The 18,421-nt window shown below is 44.8% G+C and overlaps 1 protein-coding gene and 1 pseudogene across 3 annotated transcripts in view; one reads left to right on the top strand and one right to left on the bottom strand.

The window, feature by feature from the left end:
- NUP85 (nucleoporin 85) overlaps positions 1–18,421 on the bottom strand; it is a 31,172-nt gene that overhangs the window by 3,556 nt on the left and 9,195 nt on the right. For 2 of the 3 annotated variants that reach the window (XM_069481702.1, XM_069481704.1), the window contains 11 exons: positions 15,104–15,174; positions 14,465–14,508; positions 13,093–13,162; positions 10,510–10,631; positions 5,903–6,037; positions 5,675–5,797; positions 5,305–5,436; positions 4,974–5,080; positions 711–794; positions 491–556; positions 158–309 (listed from right to left, as the gene is read on the bottom strand). In XM_069481702.1, the coding sequence (XP_069337803.1) occupies positions 158–309; positions 491–556; positions 711–794; positions 4,974–5,080; positions 5,305–5,436; positions 5,675–5,797; positions 5,903–6,037; positions 10,510–10,631; positions 13,093–13,162; positions 14,465–14,508; positions 15,104–15,174 (1,106 nt within the window). The remainder of the gene's footprint in view (positions 1–157; positions 310–490; positions 557–710; positions 795–4,973; positions 5,081–5,304; positions 5,437–5,674; positions 5,798–5,902; positions 6,038–10,509; positions 10,632–13,092; positions 13,163–14,464; positions 14,509–15,103; positions 15,175–18,421) is intronic. The other variant, XM_069481703.1, reaches the window with a different exon arrangement.
- On the top strand, positions 6,732–7,001 carry LOC138391977 (large ribosomal subunit protein eL39-like; annotated as a pseudogene).

The following is an 18,421-nucleotide window of genomic DNA, read 5'->3' as shown; positions in this document are numbered from 1 at the left end:
ACGTGCTAGATCTCTTCTCAGTCCCAATGGATCCCTTGTTCTCTTGTCCCTCCCTAGTAACTGTTCTGTGTCTTACCTGCTGACATCCACTGCCTCTCCAGTGTGGCTGGTGAGGAGGAGGCTGGCATGATGTAGGCTGGGAACAGGGCCAACTCACCTTGTTCAGTCATCTGCCGCTGCTCACAAATCCTCAGCACCTTGAGGGCTTTCTGCTCAGTGTTCAGAGGGATCCGCTCAATGTGCAGCTCCAAGGAAACTCGGCCCAGCTTCGGGCAGTAGTCAAAGTAATCCACTCCCAGCTGCCACAGGCTGCAAAGGTCCAAGGAGGACAGACATGAGGGTGGTGAGCCCACATGCTGCCCTGGGGCTCTGAGGCCTGGTACCTAAGGAACCAGGGATCTCAGGAAACCAGAGAACAGTCTAAGCTCAAATGGCACCTGTATGCTGAAGAGCATCCCAGCATGCCCCACACCCATGGGGACTTTCCTACCTGTGATGAGCAAACAGTCCTGAGGCATATTCCAGCAGGAGGAATTCTCTCATATTGGAACCAAAACTAGAATAAAACGTAATGTAAGACCAAGACTCCTTGCCAGTTCTATCCAGGGGCCCCTTCCTCTGTCCAACCTCCCTTCCAGGCATTTGGCTCACCCCACCCCTCGAGAACTTGGTGGCAGGGAGAAGAGGATCAGTGCACCTGGCCAACTTACTAGAGGTTGTGGGACTGGAGGAGCTTGCAGTGATCCAGCAGGTCTGTCAGGTGGGCCACAAACCACCAGTTGCTTAGGGCGATGCTACAGATTCAGACACCAAGGCAAGAAGGAAAGTCAGGGGCAGAGGCCACGTCTCACACCAGCGGGGTGTGAGCAGGAACCCCACATGTCCTGTGCTTTAAAAAGAAGGGAGGGATATCACCTCACATCTGTTAGGATGGCTACTATCAAAAAGACAAGAGATAGCATGTGTTGGTGAGGATGTGGAGAAAAGGAAAACCTTGTACACTGTTAGTGGGAGTGTAAACTGGTGCAGCCATTCTGGAAAACAGTATGGAGCATCCTCATAAAATTAAAAGAACTACCATATGATCCAGCAGTCCCACCTCTGGGAGTATATCAAAGGAAATAAGATCTCAGGAAGATATCTGCACTCCCATGTTCACTGTGACATTATCCACAATAGCCAAGACATGGAAACATGTCCATTGTGATGGATGAATGGATAAAGAAAATGTGATATGTGGTCATATACACAATAGGTATTAGCCTCAAAAAAAAATTCTGCCCTTTGTGACAACACGGATGAACCTGAAGGACATCATGCTAAGTGAAATAAGCCAGACACAAAAAGACAGATACTGCATGATCTCAACTTTTTAAGTGGAATCTTAAAACAAAAAAGTCAAACTCACAGTAGCAGAGAAAATGGTCGTTGCCAGGGGCTGATGGGTGGGGGAAATGGTGAGATGTTGGTCAAAGGGCACAAACATTATAAAGGTGATTCTGCTCTAGCATGATTATGATATAGCATGGTGACTATAATTAATAACATACTGTATACTTAAAATTAGCTAAGAGAGTAGTTCTCAAGTGTTCTCACCACATACAAAGAGTAACCGTTAAATGATATGCTAACTAGCTTGACTGTGGTAGTCAGTACACAACTATATATATATATATATATATATATATGAAAATATGCTGTGTACCTTAAATTTATATAACTTTTATTTGTCAGTCATGCTTCAATAAAGCTGGGAAAGAAAATGGGAGAGAGTGGGCTATGTGAGCCTCTCAGAGCAGCTGCTGCTACCTGGATCTCTGACAGTTATGGCAAAACCACAGTAGGGAAGCTGGGAGGGCACCAGAGCTAAGGGAGCCAACATATGCTCCAGTCTGTGCAAATGCTACCCACAAGTGGAAAGAAGGGCGCAGACAGCTTCCAGTGTCTCCCCTAAGGGATCCAGCTGCCTCCAAGGCTGGAGAGAAGTGACCAGTGAAGGCAGAGAAAAACACAGCTCAAGTGACCAACGAGACTTCACAAAGTGCTGGAGGAGGCTGCTGCAGTGCTGCAGGGTTCAGCGAGTCTGATCCAGTTAAGTTTGGGATAGTCACATGCATATACTGAAGAATTCTAACAGAGCAGCCTCCACACAGGTGAGCAGCCTCAATGTTAAAAAATGGGGAAGGCTTAACAGCTCCGAAGTAGCCTCTGCTGGAAATAGGGGAGAAATCTGTGGAGTCAGGAACACTAGCTACAGCGAAGGTGACTACCCTGAGGAAGCAATTGTAACCCCCAAGTGACCGTTTACCCTGCACTGAAGCCACTGTGATCCCCTTACCCCGACCTTTGCGTTGCTTTTTGGTAGCTCTGCAGTAACTACTACCCATCACCTGCTCTGCCTAACAGAGCTCTAGTAACTGCGAACTTGCCCTTCTGGAAATGGGGCATGAGGTTTGCACACACTGGTGTACCGTGCATCTAAGAGTATGGGCTGGGCCAACACAGGAGCAAGAAGATTCTAGATTAGGCAGACATTAAACTGGACCTCTCCGTGGTTTTTTTTTGAGACAGAGTTTCACTCTGTTGTCCGGGCTAGAGTGCTGTGGTGTCAGCCTAGCTCACAGCAACCTCAAACTTCTGGGCTCAAGTGATCTTCCTGCCTCAGCCTCCCGAGTAGCTTGGAGTATAGGCATGCGCCACCATGCCCAGCTAATTTTTCTATATATATTTTTAGCTGTCCATATAATTTCTTTCTATTTTTAGTACAGATGGGATCCCACTCTTGCTCAGGCTGGTCTCGAACTCCTGAGCTCAAACAATCTGCCTGCCTCGGCCTCCCAGAGTGCTAGGATTACAGGCGTGAGCCACCACGCCCAGCTGGAAGTAGCTTCCTGATGAGAAAAATGCAAACAACAAGATTTATAACTAACAAACTTCAGATCCTTTCCTGAGGGCAGAGAGACACCTAGACTGAGAGGCTGAGAGCCTAATCCTTGTTTGTGACCAGCATGACAGTGACACTATTTTCTGTGGGACTCTGAAAAGCCACCCCTCTTCACTGGTACTTCTCTCTTTCTTGTCCTGCCACTGGAAACAGCAGGATGCTTTCCCCTTTTATAGTCCCTGCACCCAAGAGACTTGTTCTGCTCAAAACAATTTTGTTCCTAAAACTCCAGATATGGCTTATGAAGAAAACCTTGGGGGAACGCACTCAATGCTATAACAGACAGGAGATTTAGGAATGCCTGTTACTCAGAACTACGGGCAGAGACACCAACAAAGCCAAATGATGGTGTGTGTGTCTTTTTAAGTTATTTTAACTTCTCCATGCAGGGAATCCCCACACTGCTCAGAAGCCTGTGAAAAGAATACTGACACTGAACTAGTCTCTGTCCCCCAAATCAAGTATAATTTTCTTGAAGCTTTGACTTTCTTTAGGCCCAAACAAGAGCAGCAGGTAGCAGGGTGGAAACCCTTCCCATGCCTGTATCTACTAAAAAAGAGCCAGTTGAGGTCAGTGAATTTGATACTTGAGCAAGACCATCTGTGGCCATTCCCAGCTTTGTCCCTTCCCAGCATTCTTCAGTGCAACACTCACTGTCTAGGCTGAGTATATTCTTTCTGTTGTTGTTGTCAAAGAGATAAGGTCTCACTACATTGCCCAGGCTGGCTTTGAACTCCTGGGTTTAAGGGATCCTCCCCCTCAGCCTCCCAAATAGCTGGGAATACAATTCATTGTTTTGACACTTTCTCCTGCCTCGCTAGAAATTCAGTGTAATGATAGAACACCCTTTTGGGAAGAGATCTGGAAATTCTGAAAATACCCGACCTGGAGCCCTGTGGTTTGGCAGCCTTGGCTCACTAGCATGAGCCTGCTGGGAAGAGCTGTCCCCTAAGGCACTGCATGTCCATGAGGTGCCAAGAAACAGGTTTGCTGGCTTCTTCTAGATTTTAAATATCAAAGTCATTTCCTGCAATGTTATTTTAAATCAACATCCCTGAAATGGAAAGAGTTATAAATATGGTAACCCTCAAGCCTCAAGAAGTCCCCAAACTCATCCAGAGTGAAGCCATTATCTACCTGCATCTGGCCAGGCAGGGGAGCAGGTGCTACGATTTGAATGGGTCTTCTCCAAAATTCCAGTGATGCCAATGTTATAGTTTTAAGACGGGGGCCTTTAAGAGGTGATTAGATCACGAGGGCTCCTCCATCATCAATGGGATTAGGTGCCCTTATAAAGAGACTTGACAGAGGGAGTTAGTCTCCTTTCTGCCCTTCCAACTCCCGCCACATGAGGACAGTGTTCAAGCTGCCCTCTGGGAAGCAGAGAGTAGCCCTCACCAGACACCAAACCTGCCAGCACCTTGATCTTAGACTTCCCAGCCTCCAGAACTTCAAGAAAATAATTTTCTGTTCTTAATAAATTGCCCTGGCCGGGCGCAGTGGCTCACGCCTGTAATCCTAGCACTCCGGGAGGCCGAGGAGGGAGGATCGCTCGAGGTCAGGAGTTTGATACCAGCCTGAGCTAAAGCGAGACCCCGTCTCTACTAAAAATAGAAATTATCTGGACAACTAAAAATATATAGAAAAAATTAACCAGGCATGGTGGTGCATGCCTGTAGTCCCAGCTACTCGGGAGGCTGAGGCAGTAGGATCACTTAAGCCCAGGAGTTTGAGGTTGCTGTGAGCTAGCCTGACACCAAGGCACTCTAGCCAGGGCAAAAGAGCGAGACTGTCTCTCCAAAAACTAAAAAAAAAAAAAAAAAAAAAAAAAAATTGCTCAGTTGCAGGTATTGTGTAATAGCAGCACAAGGTGGACTAGGACAGTAGGTCTGTGGGAAGAAGTGTAAGGAAGGAACAGGACATTCCAGGAACAGATGGTGGCGATGGCTGCACAATACTGTCAGCGTACTTACGCCGCTCAGTTGAACACCTAACAACAGTTAAAGTGGTGGTGGGCCAGGAGTCCTACCTGCACTCCTTGATCACTTGGTGGATGTCAAACTCAAAGGCTGCCATCAAGATGTTGTCCAGGGGTTCTGGGCTGCTCTCACCGCCCAGAAACAGGTCCAGGCTGGACTGTGAAAAGGTGATGACCCACTCAATCCCCAGGATGGAAGCAGAGACTTAGGGGGCCAGGCAGGGCTGCTGAATAGGGAACCCTGGAGAGGGTGGTGGGTTCCTTCAAAAAGGGCCTTCCTGTTCCCCTGGGAGGTTCAATTCAAAGAGGCCACACATCGAGAATGACCCATCAGGGAGCCACCAGGACTCCCACCCCCTCTCCCCACACAGAGTGCACTCACCTGGGCGTAGATGTGCAGATCAATGGGTTTCACTGTGGGGTGAGAGTACAGGAGCCGAGTCACTAGGAAATGATACCAGTTATTCAGCAGCTCCTTCTGCTCTAACAAGGCAGCTTCGTCTCCCAGCATAATCTGAGGAGAGAAACATTTTCGCTGAGCTCTGTCCTCCTCTCAGGAGCAACTTCTCTAGAACTCTCCTGATCTCAAGTAGGGCACTGGATTTCAATTAGAGTCTGAAGGCTCTCTCTCCTTCATGGCAGAGTGACAGATGGCCCTGTCCAAGGAAGACCAAGCTCCTGCCACTGATGTGCTGTGTGCCACAGCCCTGAAGGGAAGCCAACCTGGGCCGACCTGGACTGCTCCCACAGACCTTGCAGAGAGACTCCAGGTGAGGGCTCGAAGCAAATGTGCCATCTTGGAGGTGCCGCTCACATTCCTCGTGCCAGTGCTGCCACTTCAGCTCCAGCTCTGTCAGTGTCTGAGTGTTACCAGGCTAAAGGGAAAGATTGGCCATAAGACGCCATCCCACCCAAACCCTTTATGCTTAACCCATTACCCATCTCCGATGACCACGCAGAACTAGGCTGCTGCCACGTACACTGAGAATGGGCATTGTCCTCATCAGGTCCCCCAAGATTCGGCACATGCCTGCAGAGGTGGGGCTGGTGTCGGCTTCCTTGGAGAGCATCTGTCGGGCCTCATCCAGCCGGCCCTGTAGCACCAAGACGGTCACCTGGGAGGAGATCCGGGACCATAAGCATTGGTAGCAGGCCCAGCCCTGCCAACGGGTGGGGAGACCAGTGCCCTCAAATCTATACTTTGGCTTTCTAACTCCTCAGACATAGGCTTCTTTCTGCCCCATGAGTCAGCCCTAAGAAGAAAAATGGCTCCTTCCCTCCAGAAGTAATCTGTCATATCCAATTTCACAGCTTTACCACCTTCACCGTGTTTTTCAAACTGCCAGTGATAGCCCATTACAGGCTGTAACCAGCTTTTTAAAAATAAATGAAATAGGGCCAGGCATGGTGGCTCACACCTGTAATCCTAGCACTCTGGGAGGCTAAGGCGGGAGGATCATTTGAGCTCAGGAGTTCAAGACCAGCCTGAGCAAGAGCGAGACCCCATCTCTACTAAAAATAGAAAGAAACTAGCTGGACAACTAAAAATATATTGAAAAAATTAGCTGGCCATGGTGGTGCATGCCTGTAGTCCCAGCTACTCAGGAGGCTGAGGCAGAAGGATTGCTTGAGCCCAGAAGTTTGAGTTAGGCTGACGCCACGGCTCTCTAACCCAGGCAACAGAGTGAAACTCTGTTTCAAAATAAAAATAAATAAATAGATTAATAAATGAAATAGAAAGACATGTCCTTCCATCTGATTTCCTCCCCTTTGTCATCGGAGTATGTGTGATTGACTCCGTTTTTTGCCATGTCTTCCCACAAGACTTTCAGGATCAAGTGATTTGTGGCCAAGAAACAAAAGCAAAATCGTCCCATTTCCCAATGGCTTTGAATGAAAACTGATAATAAAATCAGGTATAACTTCAAGAGGAGAAACTTGAGAAGAACCAAGCTGGATCTACAAAGAACCAGACACGAGTTAGCACTCTATACTTATGCCGCACCCAGGTCATTATCATCTTACCACATCAACCTGAAAATGTCACCATTATCTGGACAGGTGGAAATGCTTTATTGAGAAAATGTTTTTTCTCTTTGTTTATATGCTCTGTGCTAGTAGGCTGGTTCAGTAATAAATATGTGAGACCTTGTTTGAACAAAAATGAAATAATAGAAAATAGAGTACATCAGACAAAGTACTGGTTCATAAAAACTTCAGTTCAAATCTAAGTATGTATATTATACATATAGTCAATGTAAATAGTACTCATTATTCATAGTCCATATCTGTGAATTTGCCTACTTGCTAAAATTTATTTATAACCTCAAATTAACATCCATAGCATTTTCACCATCTTTTGCAACATGTGCAGCACAGCAAAAACTTTTTGAGTTGTTTTGACATACTTTCCCAGTGGAGTGCGAACAAGGAGATGATGCCCTGTCTTCTTGTTTCAGCTCTCATACTGTAAATATCTTTTTTGTAATATATTTAATGTCACATTTTCAGCATTTCTCTGTATTTTCTTGGGCCCTCAAGTATAGTATTGAAGTACTTTCTAGGGTTCCTATGTGCAAGAAGGCGAGCTGTTAGATAAGCTTCGCTCAGGCATGTATTACTGTTGGCCCTGAGTTCAGTTCAGTGTTAATGGATCAAAAATATATGTGAAGGCCAGGCACAGTGGCTCATGCCTGTAATCCTAGCACTCGGGAGGCCGAGGCAGGAGGATCGCTCAAGGTCAGGAGTTCAAGACCAGCCTGAGCAAGAGCAAGACCCCATCTCTACCAACAATAGAAAGAAATTAGCTGGACAACTAAAAATATATAGAAAAAATTAGCCAGGCATGGTGGTGCATGCCTGTAGTCCCAGCTACTCAGGAGGCTGAGGCAGGAGGATCACTTGAGCCCAGGAGGCTGAGGTTGCTGTGAGCTAGGCTGACACCATGGCACTCACTCTAGCCTGGGCAACAGAGCGAGACTCTGTCTCAAAAAAAATATATATATAGATATATCTATATATATGTGAAATAAATTGTCTATAAATCAAAACACACCTAATACAAGGTTATATAATGATATAATGATCGGGTGAAAAAATGTGACCAGAGGCTTGCAGGAACCTAACTCTGTATTTCCCCTAGAAGCAGTGGTCAAGGCAACCTTATAGATCCATAACTACCACAAATAATGAGAATCGGCTACATGAGTATATATGTAAAATACACAAAGTAAAATTTTGACTATAAACCAGTCATACCCAAAAAAGTGACAAATATATGAGGACTGTCCGAAAAGTATCCAGCCATGTAATATGAAAAATGGAGACATCTACTGAAGAAGATATAAGATACAAGAATCATTGTACATAGGACAGTGTCACCTCAGTCCCCTTCAAGGTAGGCACCTTGGGACCTCACACAGTTTTCCCAGTGTCTCTTAACCTAACCCATACATGTTCAGCATTCTCCGGTGTTCTGCTTGTTGCAGGCCTTCCAGAAAGTGGATCACTTTCAACAGATTCTCGGCCATCTTTGAGTGTTTGGGTCACACTTTTCACTTGCACTGCACTCATCGCATCCTCCCTGAAAGCCTTCTGAATCATCGTAATAGTTTCTGCAGAGGAATGTTCAAGCTTGACGCGCAAAATTTGATGCAGATTTGTTGCTCTATTCACTCAGTCATTTTGAATGCAGCAGCCACACAGTACACATGCTCACTTAACAGTGTCTAGCACCCCACTGACTACTACAGTGAGGTCGTCATTGCTCACCAGTGCACATTTCAGTCCACTCTCCTTGGTTGCCAGGTTACATCGATGTCGAGATATCTCACAAACCGTTGTTATATTAACAATGGCTGGATACTTTTCGGACAGCCCTGGTATAGATACTGACAACTCCCACATTTTTTCCTCTCTAGCCTGGACTCCCTTCTCTGAATTCCAGATGTATATATCCAAATGTCTAGTTACTATCTCCACTTGGATCTGAAATAGGCATCTTAAACATAACACCAGTTCACCTCCAACTCACCAAACTCATCCTCCCACATCTTCTATTTCTTACATACCCACATCCAATCAATCCATCAGCAAATCCCATCAGCTCTCTTTAAACCATATCTAGACTCTAACACCACCATCTTCCACCTGGTTCCGTACAACAGCCTCCAGACTTGTCTGTTTCCCTCCTTGCTCTATTCCCAACTTGGCCCAAGGAGAGCCTTTGGAAATCTAAGTCAGACCGAGGCACTCCTTTCTCAGCGCTGCAATGTCTCCTCACCCCATCTGACTCAGGAGTAAACAGTAGCTCTTACTGTGCATCAAGCATGTCAACTAATTCACACACATTTATGTTCTTAACTAATTTAATCATCATAACAGCCCTACGGGGCAGATATTATTATCGCTCTTATACAGATGACACTAAAGGCTGTTAAGGAACTCACTTAACATCTCACAGCTAGTAAGAGGCAGAGCTGGGATGCAAACCGACAAACTTTGGTGCCACAGACCATGTTGTTAACCACTCTGCTATAAGGCTCTCTAAAAGCTAAAGTCAAGTCCCGGTGACAGCCCAGGAGGCCCTCTCTGATCTAACCTGGTATCTCTCTGCCCTCATTTCCCCAGCTCTCCCTCATGCTTCCACCCCTCCTGCCCCATCCTACCTTTAGGACATAGCATTGGCAGGCTGTCTGGAATGCTTTCTCCCTTCATTGGCTCTCCTGACCTCCTTCATGAGGGAGGCCTTCCTTGACGATCCCTCCAGGACTCCCAGTACCCCTCCCTTCTTGATTCCTTCCCAGAGCACTTCACTATATGCCTTACTACACATCACTTATGTATTTCTTTTCTGTCTCACCACCCAGGATATAAGCTCCACAAGGGCAGGAATCCTTGTTTTGGTCATGGTTGTTTCCTTGGTGCCCTGCAAATAGTAGGCACTGAATAAATACTCAGTGAATGAATCAGAGACTCAAACACTTGGCCCAGTACTTCCTAAGCAAAGGCACTCCCCTTACCTGCAGAGATCTCCCTGCGCAAAAAGGCCTAGAAATAGACCCAAAGGCAACAACTCCTTACCTGAATTCCAGATTTTATTAGTTTAATCAACCTTTGATTATTCCAGTTGACTAGCAACCTCCTCCCTGCCACCTCCCAATTTGGTCACAATCAGTAGAGGTAAACGGAAACACACACAAGTACATACACACGTTGACTTCCAAACTGATAATTCAAAATGACTTGCATGCTCATTTACATCTAACCCCCATTCCCACCCTTAGCCCCATGAGTTGGTTTTATAGTATCTTCATGTCTCCTCTTCCTCAGATCCACAAAGAAATCAAATTTCCTTTTTCACTGTAAAATCTACAAAGCATTATTTTTCTTACATGGTACTTTAGTTTTAGACTTTCCCATAGAGCAGGGGAGAAAATATCTAAGAGAGTTTCCATAGTCACGGACTTTAAGAGCCAGCCAAGTGCTAGAGGTCCAATGGGTCACCCTCAGACCCTTCCCCCGAGGGCACTGGAGACAGCAGAACTTGAGATGGGAGGTAGGGGCCCGACCTGCAAGAAGCCCTTACCAAGTTCCAGAAGTTCTCATGTTTGCTTGGATTCTCACTGCCCAGAACATCTGCCGACAAACTGTCCACCTCACACACATGGAGTCGGACCCAGTCAAGGAGGTGAAGGAGGAGAGGGCCAGCTGGGAGGAAAGACTCTTGTCACACACAAAAACCTCATCTTCATCTTGGACAAGTTCTACTTTACCCAAAATACAGAGAACATTAAGACAGACAAGCTGAGTAGGCAGGAGATATCCCCCCCCTTTTTTTTTTTTTTTGAGACAGAGTCTCACTCTGTTGCCCAGGCTAGAGTGCCGTGGCATCAGCCTAGCTCACAGCAACCTCAAACTCCTGGGCTCAAGCAATCCTCCTGCCTCAGCCTCCCAAGTAGCTGGGACTACAGGCATGCGCCACCATGCCCGGCTAATTTTTTCTATATATTTCTAGTTGTCCAGCTAATTTCTTTCTATTTTGTTAGTAGAGACGGGGTCTCGCTCTAGCTCAGGCTGATATCGAACTCCTGACCTCGAGCAATCCTCCTGCCTCGGCCCCACAGAGTGCTAGGATTACGGGTGTGAGCCACTGCGCCCGGGCTTTTTTTTTTTGATATATCCCTTTTAAGTGGTCACATATGTGGTCCTGAATAAATAACTGGGCTAGGAAAAAGGAAATGGATTTTCACAGAACAGTTCCTTGGGCCAGGTCACTGCATCTTTCACTAAATCCGGGAAAAGGCTCAACATGAGACCTAGACTTCACCACCCCTTATAGACACATAATTCACAAAACCCAGGTATGTAAGTAACAGCCATTGACTAGCAGATAGGTATGCAACAATGATAAAAACACAGTATAGTCATCCCTTGGGATCCATGGGGGATTGGATTCCAGACCCCTCATAGATACCAAAATCCTCCAATGCTCAAGTCCCTTATATAAAATGGTATAGTACATTTGGCTCTCCACATCCACGGACATGGAACCTGTGCATATGAAAGGCTGACTGTAATCTCCTCAAAATCTGCTGAAGGCTGGGTTCATGCCTATAATCCTAGCACTTTAGGAGGCCCAGGTAGGAGGACAGCTTGAGCTCAGGATTTCGAGACCAGCCCGAGCAAGAGAAAGACTCCATCTCTACAAAAAATAGAAAAATAGGCCAGGTGCTGTGGCTCATGCCTGTAATCTTAGCATTCTGGGAGGCCGAGGCAGGTGGATCATTTGAGCTCAGGAGTTCGAGACCAGATTGAGCAAGAGCGAGACTCCGTCTCTACTAAAAAAAAAAAAAAATATAGAAAGAAATTAGCTGTACAACTAAAATATATACAGAAAAAATTAGCCAGGCATGGTGGCACATGCCTGTAGTCCCAGCTACTCAGGAGGCTGAGACAGGAGGACTGCTTGACCCCACAAGTTTGAGGTTGCTGTGACCTGTGATGACACTATTGCACTCTAGCCAGAGCAACAGAGCCCCTGTCTCAAAATAAATAAAATTAATTGATTAAATAAAAAAATCTACTGAAGAAGGTAGGCTTCTGAACAACTAACTTTAATTTCAAGTAGCTCAGTTCTTTAGCAGGAGTATGAGTAAAATTCTATGGCTGCACAGAGGTTAATACTCATGTACGGAAAACAGAAAGATAAATCATTAAAAGAAATGCAAAAAATGGCCGGGCACGGTAGCTAACACAGGCCAACACGGTAGCCTGTAATCCTAGCACTCTGGGAGGCCGAGGTGGGAGGATTGTTTGAGCGCTCAGGAGTTCGAGACCAGCCTGAGCAAGAGCGAGACCCCGTCTCTACTAAGAATAGAGGGAAATTATATGGACAACTAAAAATATATACAGGAAAAATTAGCCAGGCATGGTGGCACATGCCTGTAGTCCCAGCTACTTGGGAGGCTGAGGCAGGAGGATCACCTGAGCACAGGAGTTTGAGGTTGCTGTGAACTAGGCTGACGCCACGGCACTCTAGTGTGGGCAACAGAGTGAGACTCTGTCTCAAAAAAAAAAAAAAAGAAAAGAAAAGAAAAAAGAAATGCAAAAAAGCTTGCAGCAGCTCCACAGAAAGCTCATTCAGGCCATAACACTGTATTGTCCACAGCTTAAAGATCAATGGAATAACTCCTACCGGACATAGTTAATATACAGAGCTGCCCTGCCCCAATCAACAGTGACAGAATTCTCAAAGCATTCTTCATTGCCTCCTGCCACCTAATCCCTTCCCACATACCTAAAACTTTAAGTTTGACCAGTCCATCATACCAACACTAGTTTCACTCACTAGTTTAATATTTTTTTTCAGTAGTTTAATATTTGTTTTCATACACTAATTTAATATTTATTTTTTCAGTACTTTTCAGGAATCATCTGCCAAACGTTTTAAATTTCTACAAGGCACTCTGTATGACTGATTCTTTTTGGGGCATCTGACAAAAAGTCAGGTTTCTTTGGGTGTTTTGTAGTGATTTCTGATGGTTATGATGATGAAAAGCACTGGAAAGAACATTCTTGGCAACAAAACACGTATGCAGGAAAGACAAGGAGAAAGCAGAAGATGGCAGGGGATACCTTTCATGTTTTGGCAAGATAGTCTGATGCTCACCTGGGGCTACTTCAATAAATAGAATCTCACACAGATTCCAAATGAGCTCCATTGCTGATAAAATGGAGACCTAGGGAAGAAAGAGAGACAGGCTTTACCTGAAAACATTTCTGAGATTTACTGTTAAAGCAAAGGAATAAAACAGGCCTTGACTCCAACAATGGTCATTCTCTAACCCCACAGTTACTGGTATTCCTACAGCAGGAGTTCCCATAGGGCAACTAGCAAAAGGATTTTAGGTGGTGGGATGGAGACTAATATTTTATTTTAATATGCACTAGAACAATTTAAATAACATATCACACCAGTGCTCTTGATGAATTATGGTCTAGGAAGGAGCTGTGAGTTAAAGGGAGACACAATTTTTAGAAAAATATTTGGCAAATAATAAGAAACACGTAGATAGAGCAAGAAGTTGGTATTCCAAGGACTGCCTGATACAAGACTCAAAAATAAATCAGACCTGGACCCTGCCCTTGGGAATATGCAGGCTCCCTGTCCCCACCACCCACCATCCCTCTGTCCATAGACACCATCATGCCTTGTTCAAAAAGGAAAAGCAAATGTTTTCAGAGATAGTGCATTATTCCCTATTCACTATTTTTTTGAGACAGAGTCTCACTCTGTTGCCCAGGCCAGAGAGCCGTGGCATCAGCCTAGCTCACAGCAACCTCAAACTCCTGGGTTCAAGCAATCCTTCTGCCTCAGCCTCCCGAGTAGCTGGGACTACAGGCATGTGCCACCATGCCCAGCTAAATTTTTTCTATATATATTTTTAGCTGTCCAGATCATTTCTTTCTATTTTTAGTAGAGACGGGGTCTTGCTCTTGCTCAGGCTGGTCTTGAACTCCTGACCTCAAGCGATCCTCCCGCCTCGGCCTCCCAGAGTGCTAGGATTACAGGCATGAGCCACTGCGCCCGGCCCCTATTCACTATTGACTTTGAAAAATATCAAGATTCTACAAAGGAATGAGAATTTTATAAGTCATCTTCAAGCTCCAACTAAAGTATGATCATTTGCAGTTCAGTAAAAATGCTGAGTTCATGAGTTGAACAGAGTTTAGGACACTAGGCAGTGATGCCAAAAGCTTAGCTCTCTATCTCATGACACCCCAACAATGCAACATGGTTAGGATTTATATTTTCCACAAAAACTGAAAACTCATACAAGTATTTATCAAGCAGATCCTGTGTTCAAATGTGAAAGACCCTGAAGGGGATAAGATGACCCTTGCCACCGCAATGGGCTGCCTGTCTACCTGGAAAGAGGAGAGACTTCTGCCATAACAGGGACTGCAAAGCCACCCCAGGTGGGTGCTGAGGATGCACAAGGACATATGGTGCCAAAACAACAAAGGTAGCTCCCCCTTACCTGGCTGCTGAGTTGGCGGCCACTGGCTGGATCTTTAGCAGCAACTAACAAAACACAAAACATTTTAAGTGAGCAATGGAAGTTTTAGTCTTATTGTTATAGCTTCATATGCCAGGTTCTGTGGCTTCTGCCTTTGTTTCTTTTATTGACCACCCATTTTCACTACAGAATTTTTTTAATGCTTCATATGCCTTTGTTGTGTATCAATGATTCTCCGACAAAGGCCCTCAAGTTACAAGCAGCACTTTGAACTGCAACACAGCCACCATTAAAGTCTCTGAGAAAGACACTGTCAAGTTATATGAGATTCTACTGGGCACCTAGGAACCCTGGGGCTCTCATGGTTCAGGTGACTTTAAATCACCAAGGTCAAAGACGTAGGGACACAATTTTCAAGGAGACTTAATTTGGCCCTTTAGCCTCATACCATTCAAACAGTCCATCAACTCAATACATTCTAACTTAAAAAACACACTCAAGATGTTTGTCAAAAAATTAAGAATTACAAAAGGTAGTAAAGTAAGAATTTTGGACTGGGATGTCAATCAGAATTTTAAATCATAGTATTTATAGCCAGATAAATACTTCAAATACTACCACCGACCCACCCACACCCACACCCACACACAAAATCCTTACTTGCAACCTGGTGCATTTCCTCCATACATGCTCTTATGACTGATCGGTAGTTTTTACTCACTCGAACCAATCTACAAAAAAAAAAATAAAATGACATACAAGATGAGCCTGGAACATCTTGTGGTCCCAGAAAATAAGGAAATGCTCACAAAAACATAGGAATTTGCCGAAAGAAAAAGGAGAGCCAATGTGAAGGCGCTCCTAATGTTCCAAAGCTGGAAAAACTTAAAACAACAAAATAAAATACGATATAACCCATGGAGGCTGGGCGCAGTCACTCATGCCTGTAATCCTAGCACTCTGAGAGGCCGAGATAGGAGGATTGCTTGCCCTCAGAAGTTCAAGACCAGCTTGAGCAAGATCAAGACCCCCTCTCGGCCGGGCGCGGTGGCTCACGCCTGTAATCCTAGCACTCTGGGAGGCCGAGGCGAGTGGATCGCTCGAGGTCAGGAGTTCGAGACCAGCCTGAGCAAGAGCGAGACCCCGTCTCTACTAAAAATAGAAAGAAATTATATGGACAACTAAAATATATATTTACAAAAAATTAGCCGGGCATGGTGGCGCATGCCTGTAGTCCCAGCTACTCGGGAGGCTGAGGCAGTAGGATCGCTTAAGCCCAGGAGTTTGAGGTTGCTGTGAGCTAGACTGACGCCACGGCACTCACTCTAGCCCGGGCAACAGAGTGAGACTCTGTCTCAAAAAAAAAAAAAAAAAAAAAAAAAGACCCCCTCTCTACTAAAAATAGAAAAATTAGCCAGGCACAGGTGTGGTAGTACACACCTGTAGTCCCAGCTACTTGGGAGCCTGAGGCAGGAGGATCGCTTGAGCCTAGAAGTTGGAGGTCACAGTGAGCTACAATGATGCCATTGCACTTTACCTGGGGCGACAGAGTGAGATTCTCTCAAAAATATATATATACACACACACACACACCCCCCATGAAATACAATAAATATCCATGAGTCCACACTGATATTAATTGATACAGATAAGATCCACTGATGTACACTAAAATTAGTGGATGAAAATCTGAGGACAAATAGGATTTGCATAGCCTCAAAACTCTTCCCCCAAGACACTTATGAGCTAAAAGGGAAAGATGGTAATGTTACAGTGGAAAAACCCAGCAGAAACCACATTAATAGTCAAGGTCAACATTGCCAGTAATAAAATACCAACATCATGAACCCCATGCATGATATGATGTGCGGAGGACACATCACCACTTTTGTGGTATTCTTCTTAAACTCATAAGCTTTGTCCAACTATGAAAAGCATCTGATAAACCAAAACCGAGGAACATTCTACAAAATAATTGATCAACAGTCTTCCAAAGTATCAACGTCATGAAGGAAACTAAGAAGAAAAGACTGGTTTTTTTTTGCTTTTTGTTTTTTTGGGATAGAGTCTCACTCTGTTGCCTGGGCTAGAGTGCCGTGGCGTCAGCCTAGCTCACAGCAATCTCAAACTCCCGGGCCCAAGCAATTCTCCTGCCTCAGCCTCCCGAGTAGCTGGGACTACAGGCATGCGCCACCATGCCTGGCTAGTTTTTTCTATATATTTTTAGTTGTCCAGCTAATTTCTTTCTACTTTTTCAGTAGAGAGTGGGGTCTCACTCTTGCTCAAGCTGGTCTTGAATTCCTGAGCTCAAACGATGTGCCCGCCTCAGCCTTCCAGAGTGCCAGGATTACAGACACGACCCACCACACCCAGCCAAGAAAAGACTAAATGCTCAGCCTGAGCAAGAGTGAGACCCCATCTCTACTTAAAAAAAAAAAAAAGAAAAAGAAAAAGAAAAAAATATTTAGCCTTGCAGCTAAAAATAGAAAAAATTAGCTGGGCGTGGTGGCTCACACCTGTAGTCCCAGCTACTCGGAAGGCTGAGATAGGAGGATTGCCTGAGCCCAGGAGTCTGAGGTTGCTGTGAGCTAGGCTGACGTCATGGCAGCATAGCCCACACAACAGAGCAAGACTCTGCCTCAAAACAAACAAACAAAAAAAAGACTAAATGCAACTTCATTTCGTTGTAGAAGAGAAAAAAGGACATTAGTGGAAAAATTGACAAAACTCAAACAAGGTCTTTAGTTAATGATACTACATCAATGTTAGTTTCCTGGTTTTAATAACAGTAACGTGATTATGTAAGATATTAACATTAGGAAAGCTGGATGAGGAATATACAGAGACTCTACTTTCATAACTTTTCTGTAAGTCTAAAATTAGTTCAAAATTTAAAGTTCTTAAAAAGGAAAAGACAGAACAAAACAAACATCCACAAGAAAGCAACTGGTTGTCAATTCCCAAGATGCAGATCTTTACAGCAAGGAAAAAACATTTGTTCTAGAGGAAGAGACCTAAAGGCCACCTATTGGGCCCCATTTTAAAATGAATAGTAGCTACATTCTGTATGTGGCTTACTACAGGGCTAGCAAGAGGTTAAGCAATTTGCACAAACTGTCTCCCTTACTTCACTACTCTGCAGAGAACTCCTGTTACCCCATTTTACAGTCCAGAGTATAGGCCCACATAAGTAACTTACCTGGACAAAAAAACAAGGTGATATATTGTCCCCCACGTACAAAACAGGAGCAACCATCTCACAAATAGTAGGACACTCACTCACTCGTTCATTCGGTATACTATACAAAGGACCTACTATACTGATACACCAGGAGACGAGGGGAAAGAGGAGCCATAAAATAAGACAGGTTTCCCTGCCTTCAAGGAATTACAGGACTTTTGACATGTTTTTTTCCAGAATTATTAATAGATTTCTGAGTCACCAATATTCCGTACCAGTCTCTTACAACCAATGATCACAGCCAAGCACAGTGGCTCACAACCATAATCCCAGCACTTTGGGAGGCCGAGGCGAGAAGATCGCTTTCGCCTAGGAGTTCAAGGCCAGCCTGGGCAATAGAGTGAGACACCATTTCTACACAAAATATTTTAAACATTAGCCAAGGCATGTACCTGTAATACTAGCTATCTGGGAGGATGAAGTGAAAGATTGCTTGAGCCTAGGAATTCAAGGTTACAGTAAGCTATGACTGTACCACTGCATTCTAACCCAGGGAACAAAGTGAGACCCTGTCTCTTAAAAAACCACCAAACAATGACCACTTATGCACTTACACACAGAGAAGGTGACCAGGGTATTATTCAGAATGATTCATTTATAAAAAGCTTATCAAGGAAGCAATATACAACCATGGTCCATGCCCTAACCATATGGACACTGATAAAAATCTAACACAGGGAGTTCTCAAACTCCTATGTGCTTAGGAATTACCTGGGGAGTTCAGGATTTAACCCAAG

Source organism: Eulemur rufifrons, chromosome 9, assembly GCF_041146395.1.
Source record: "Eulemur rufifrons isolate Redbay chromosome 9, OSU_ERuf_1, whole genome shotgun sequence".
Classification (NCBI taxonomy): Eukaryota; Metazoa; Chordata; class Mammalia; order Primates; family Lemuridae; genus Eulemur; species Eulemur rufifrons.
This window is presented reverse-complemented; position numbering and strand designations above follow the sequence as displayed.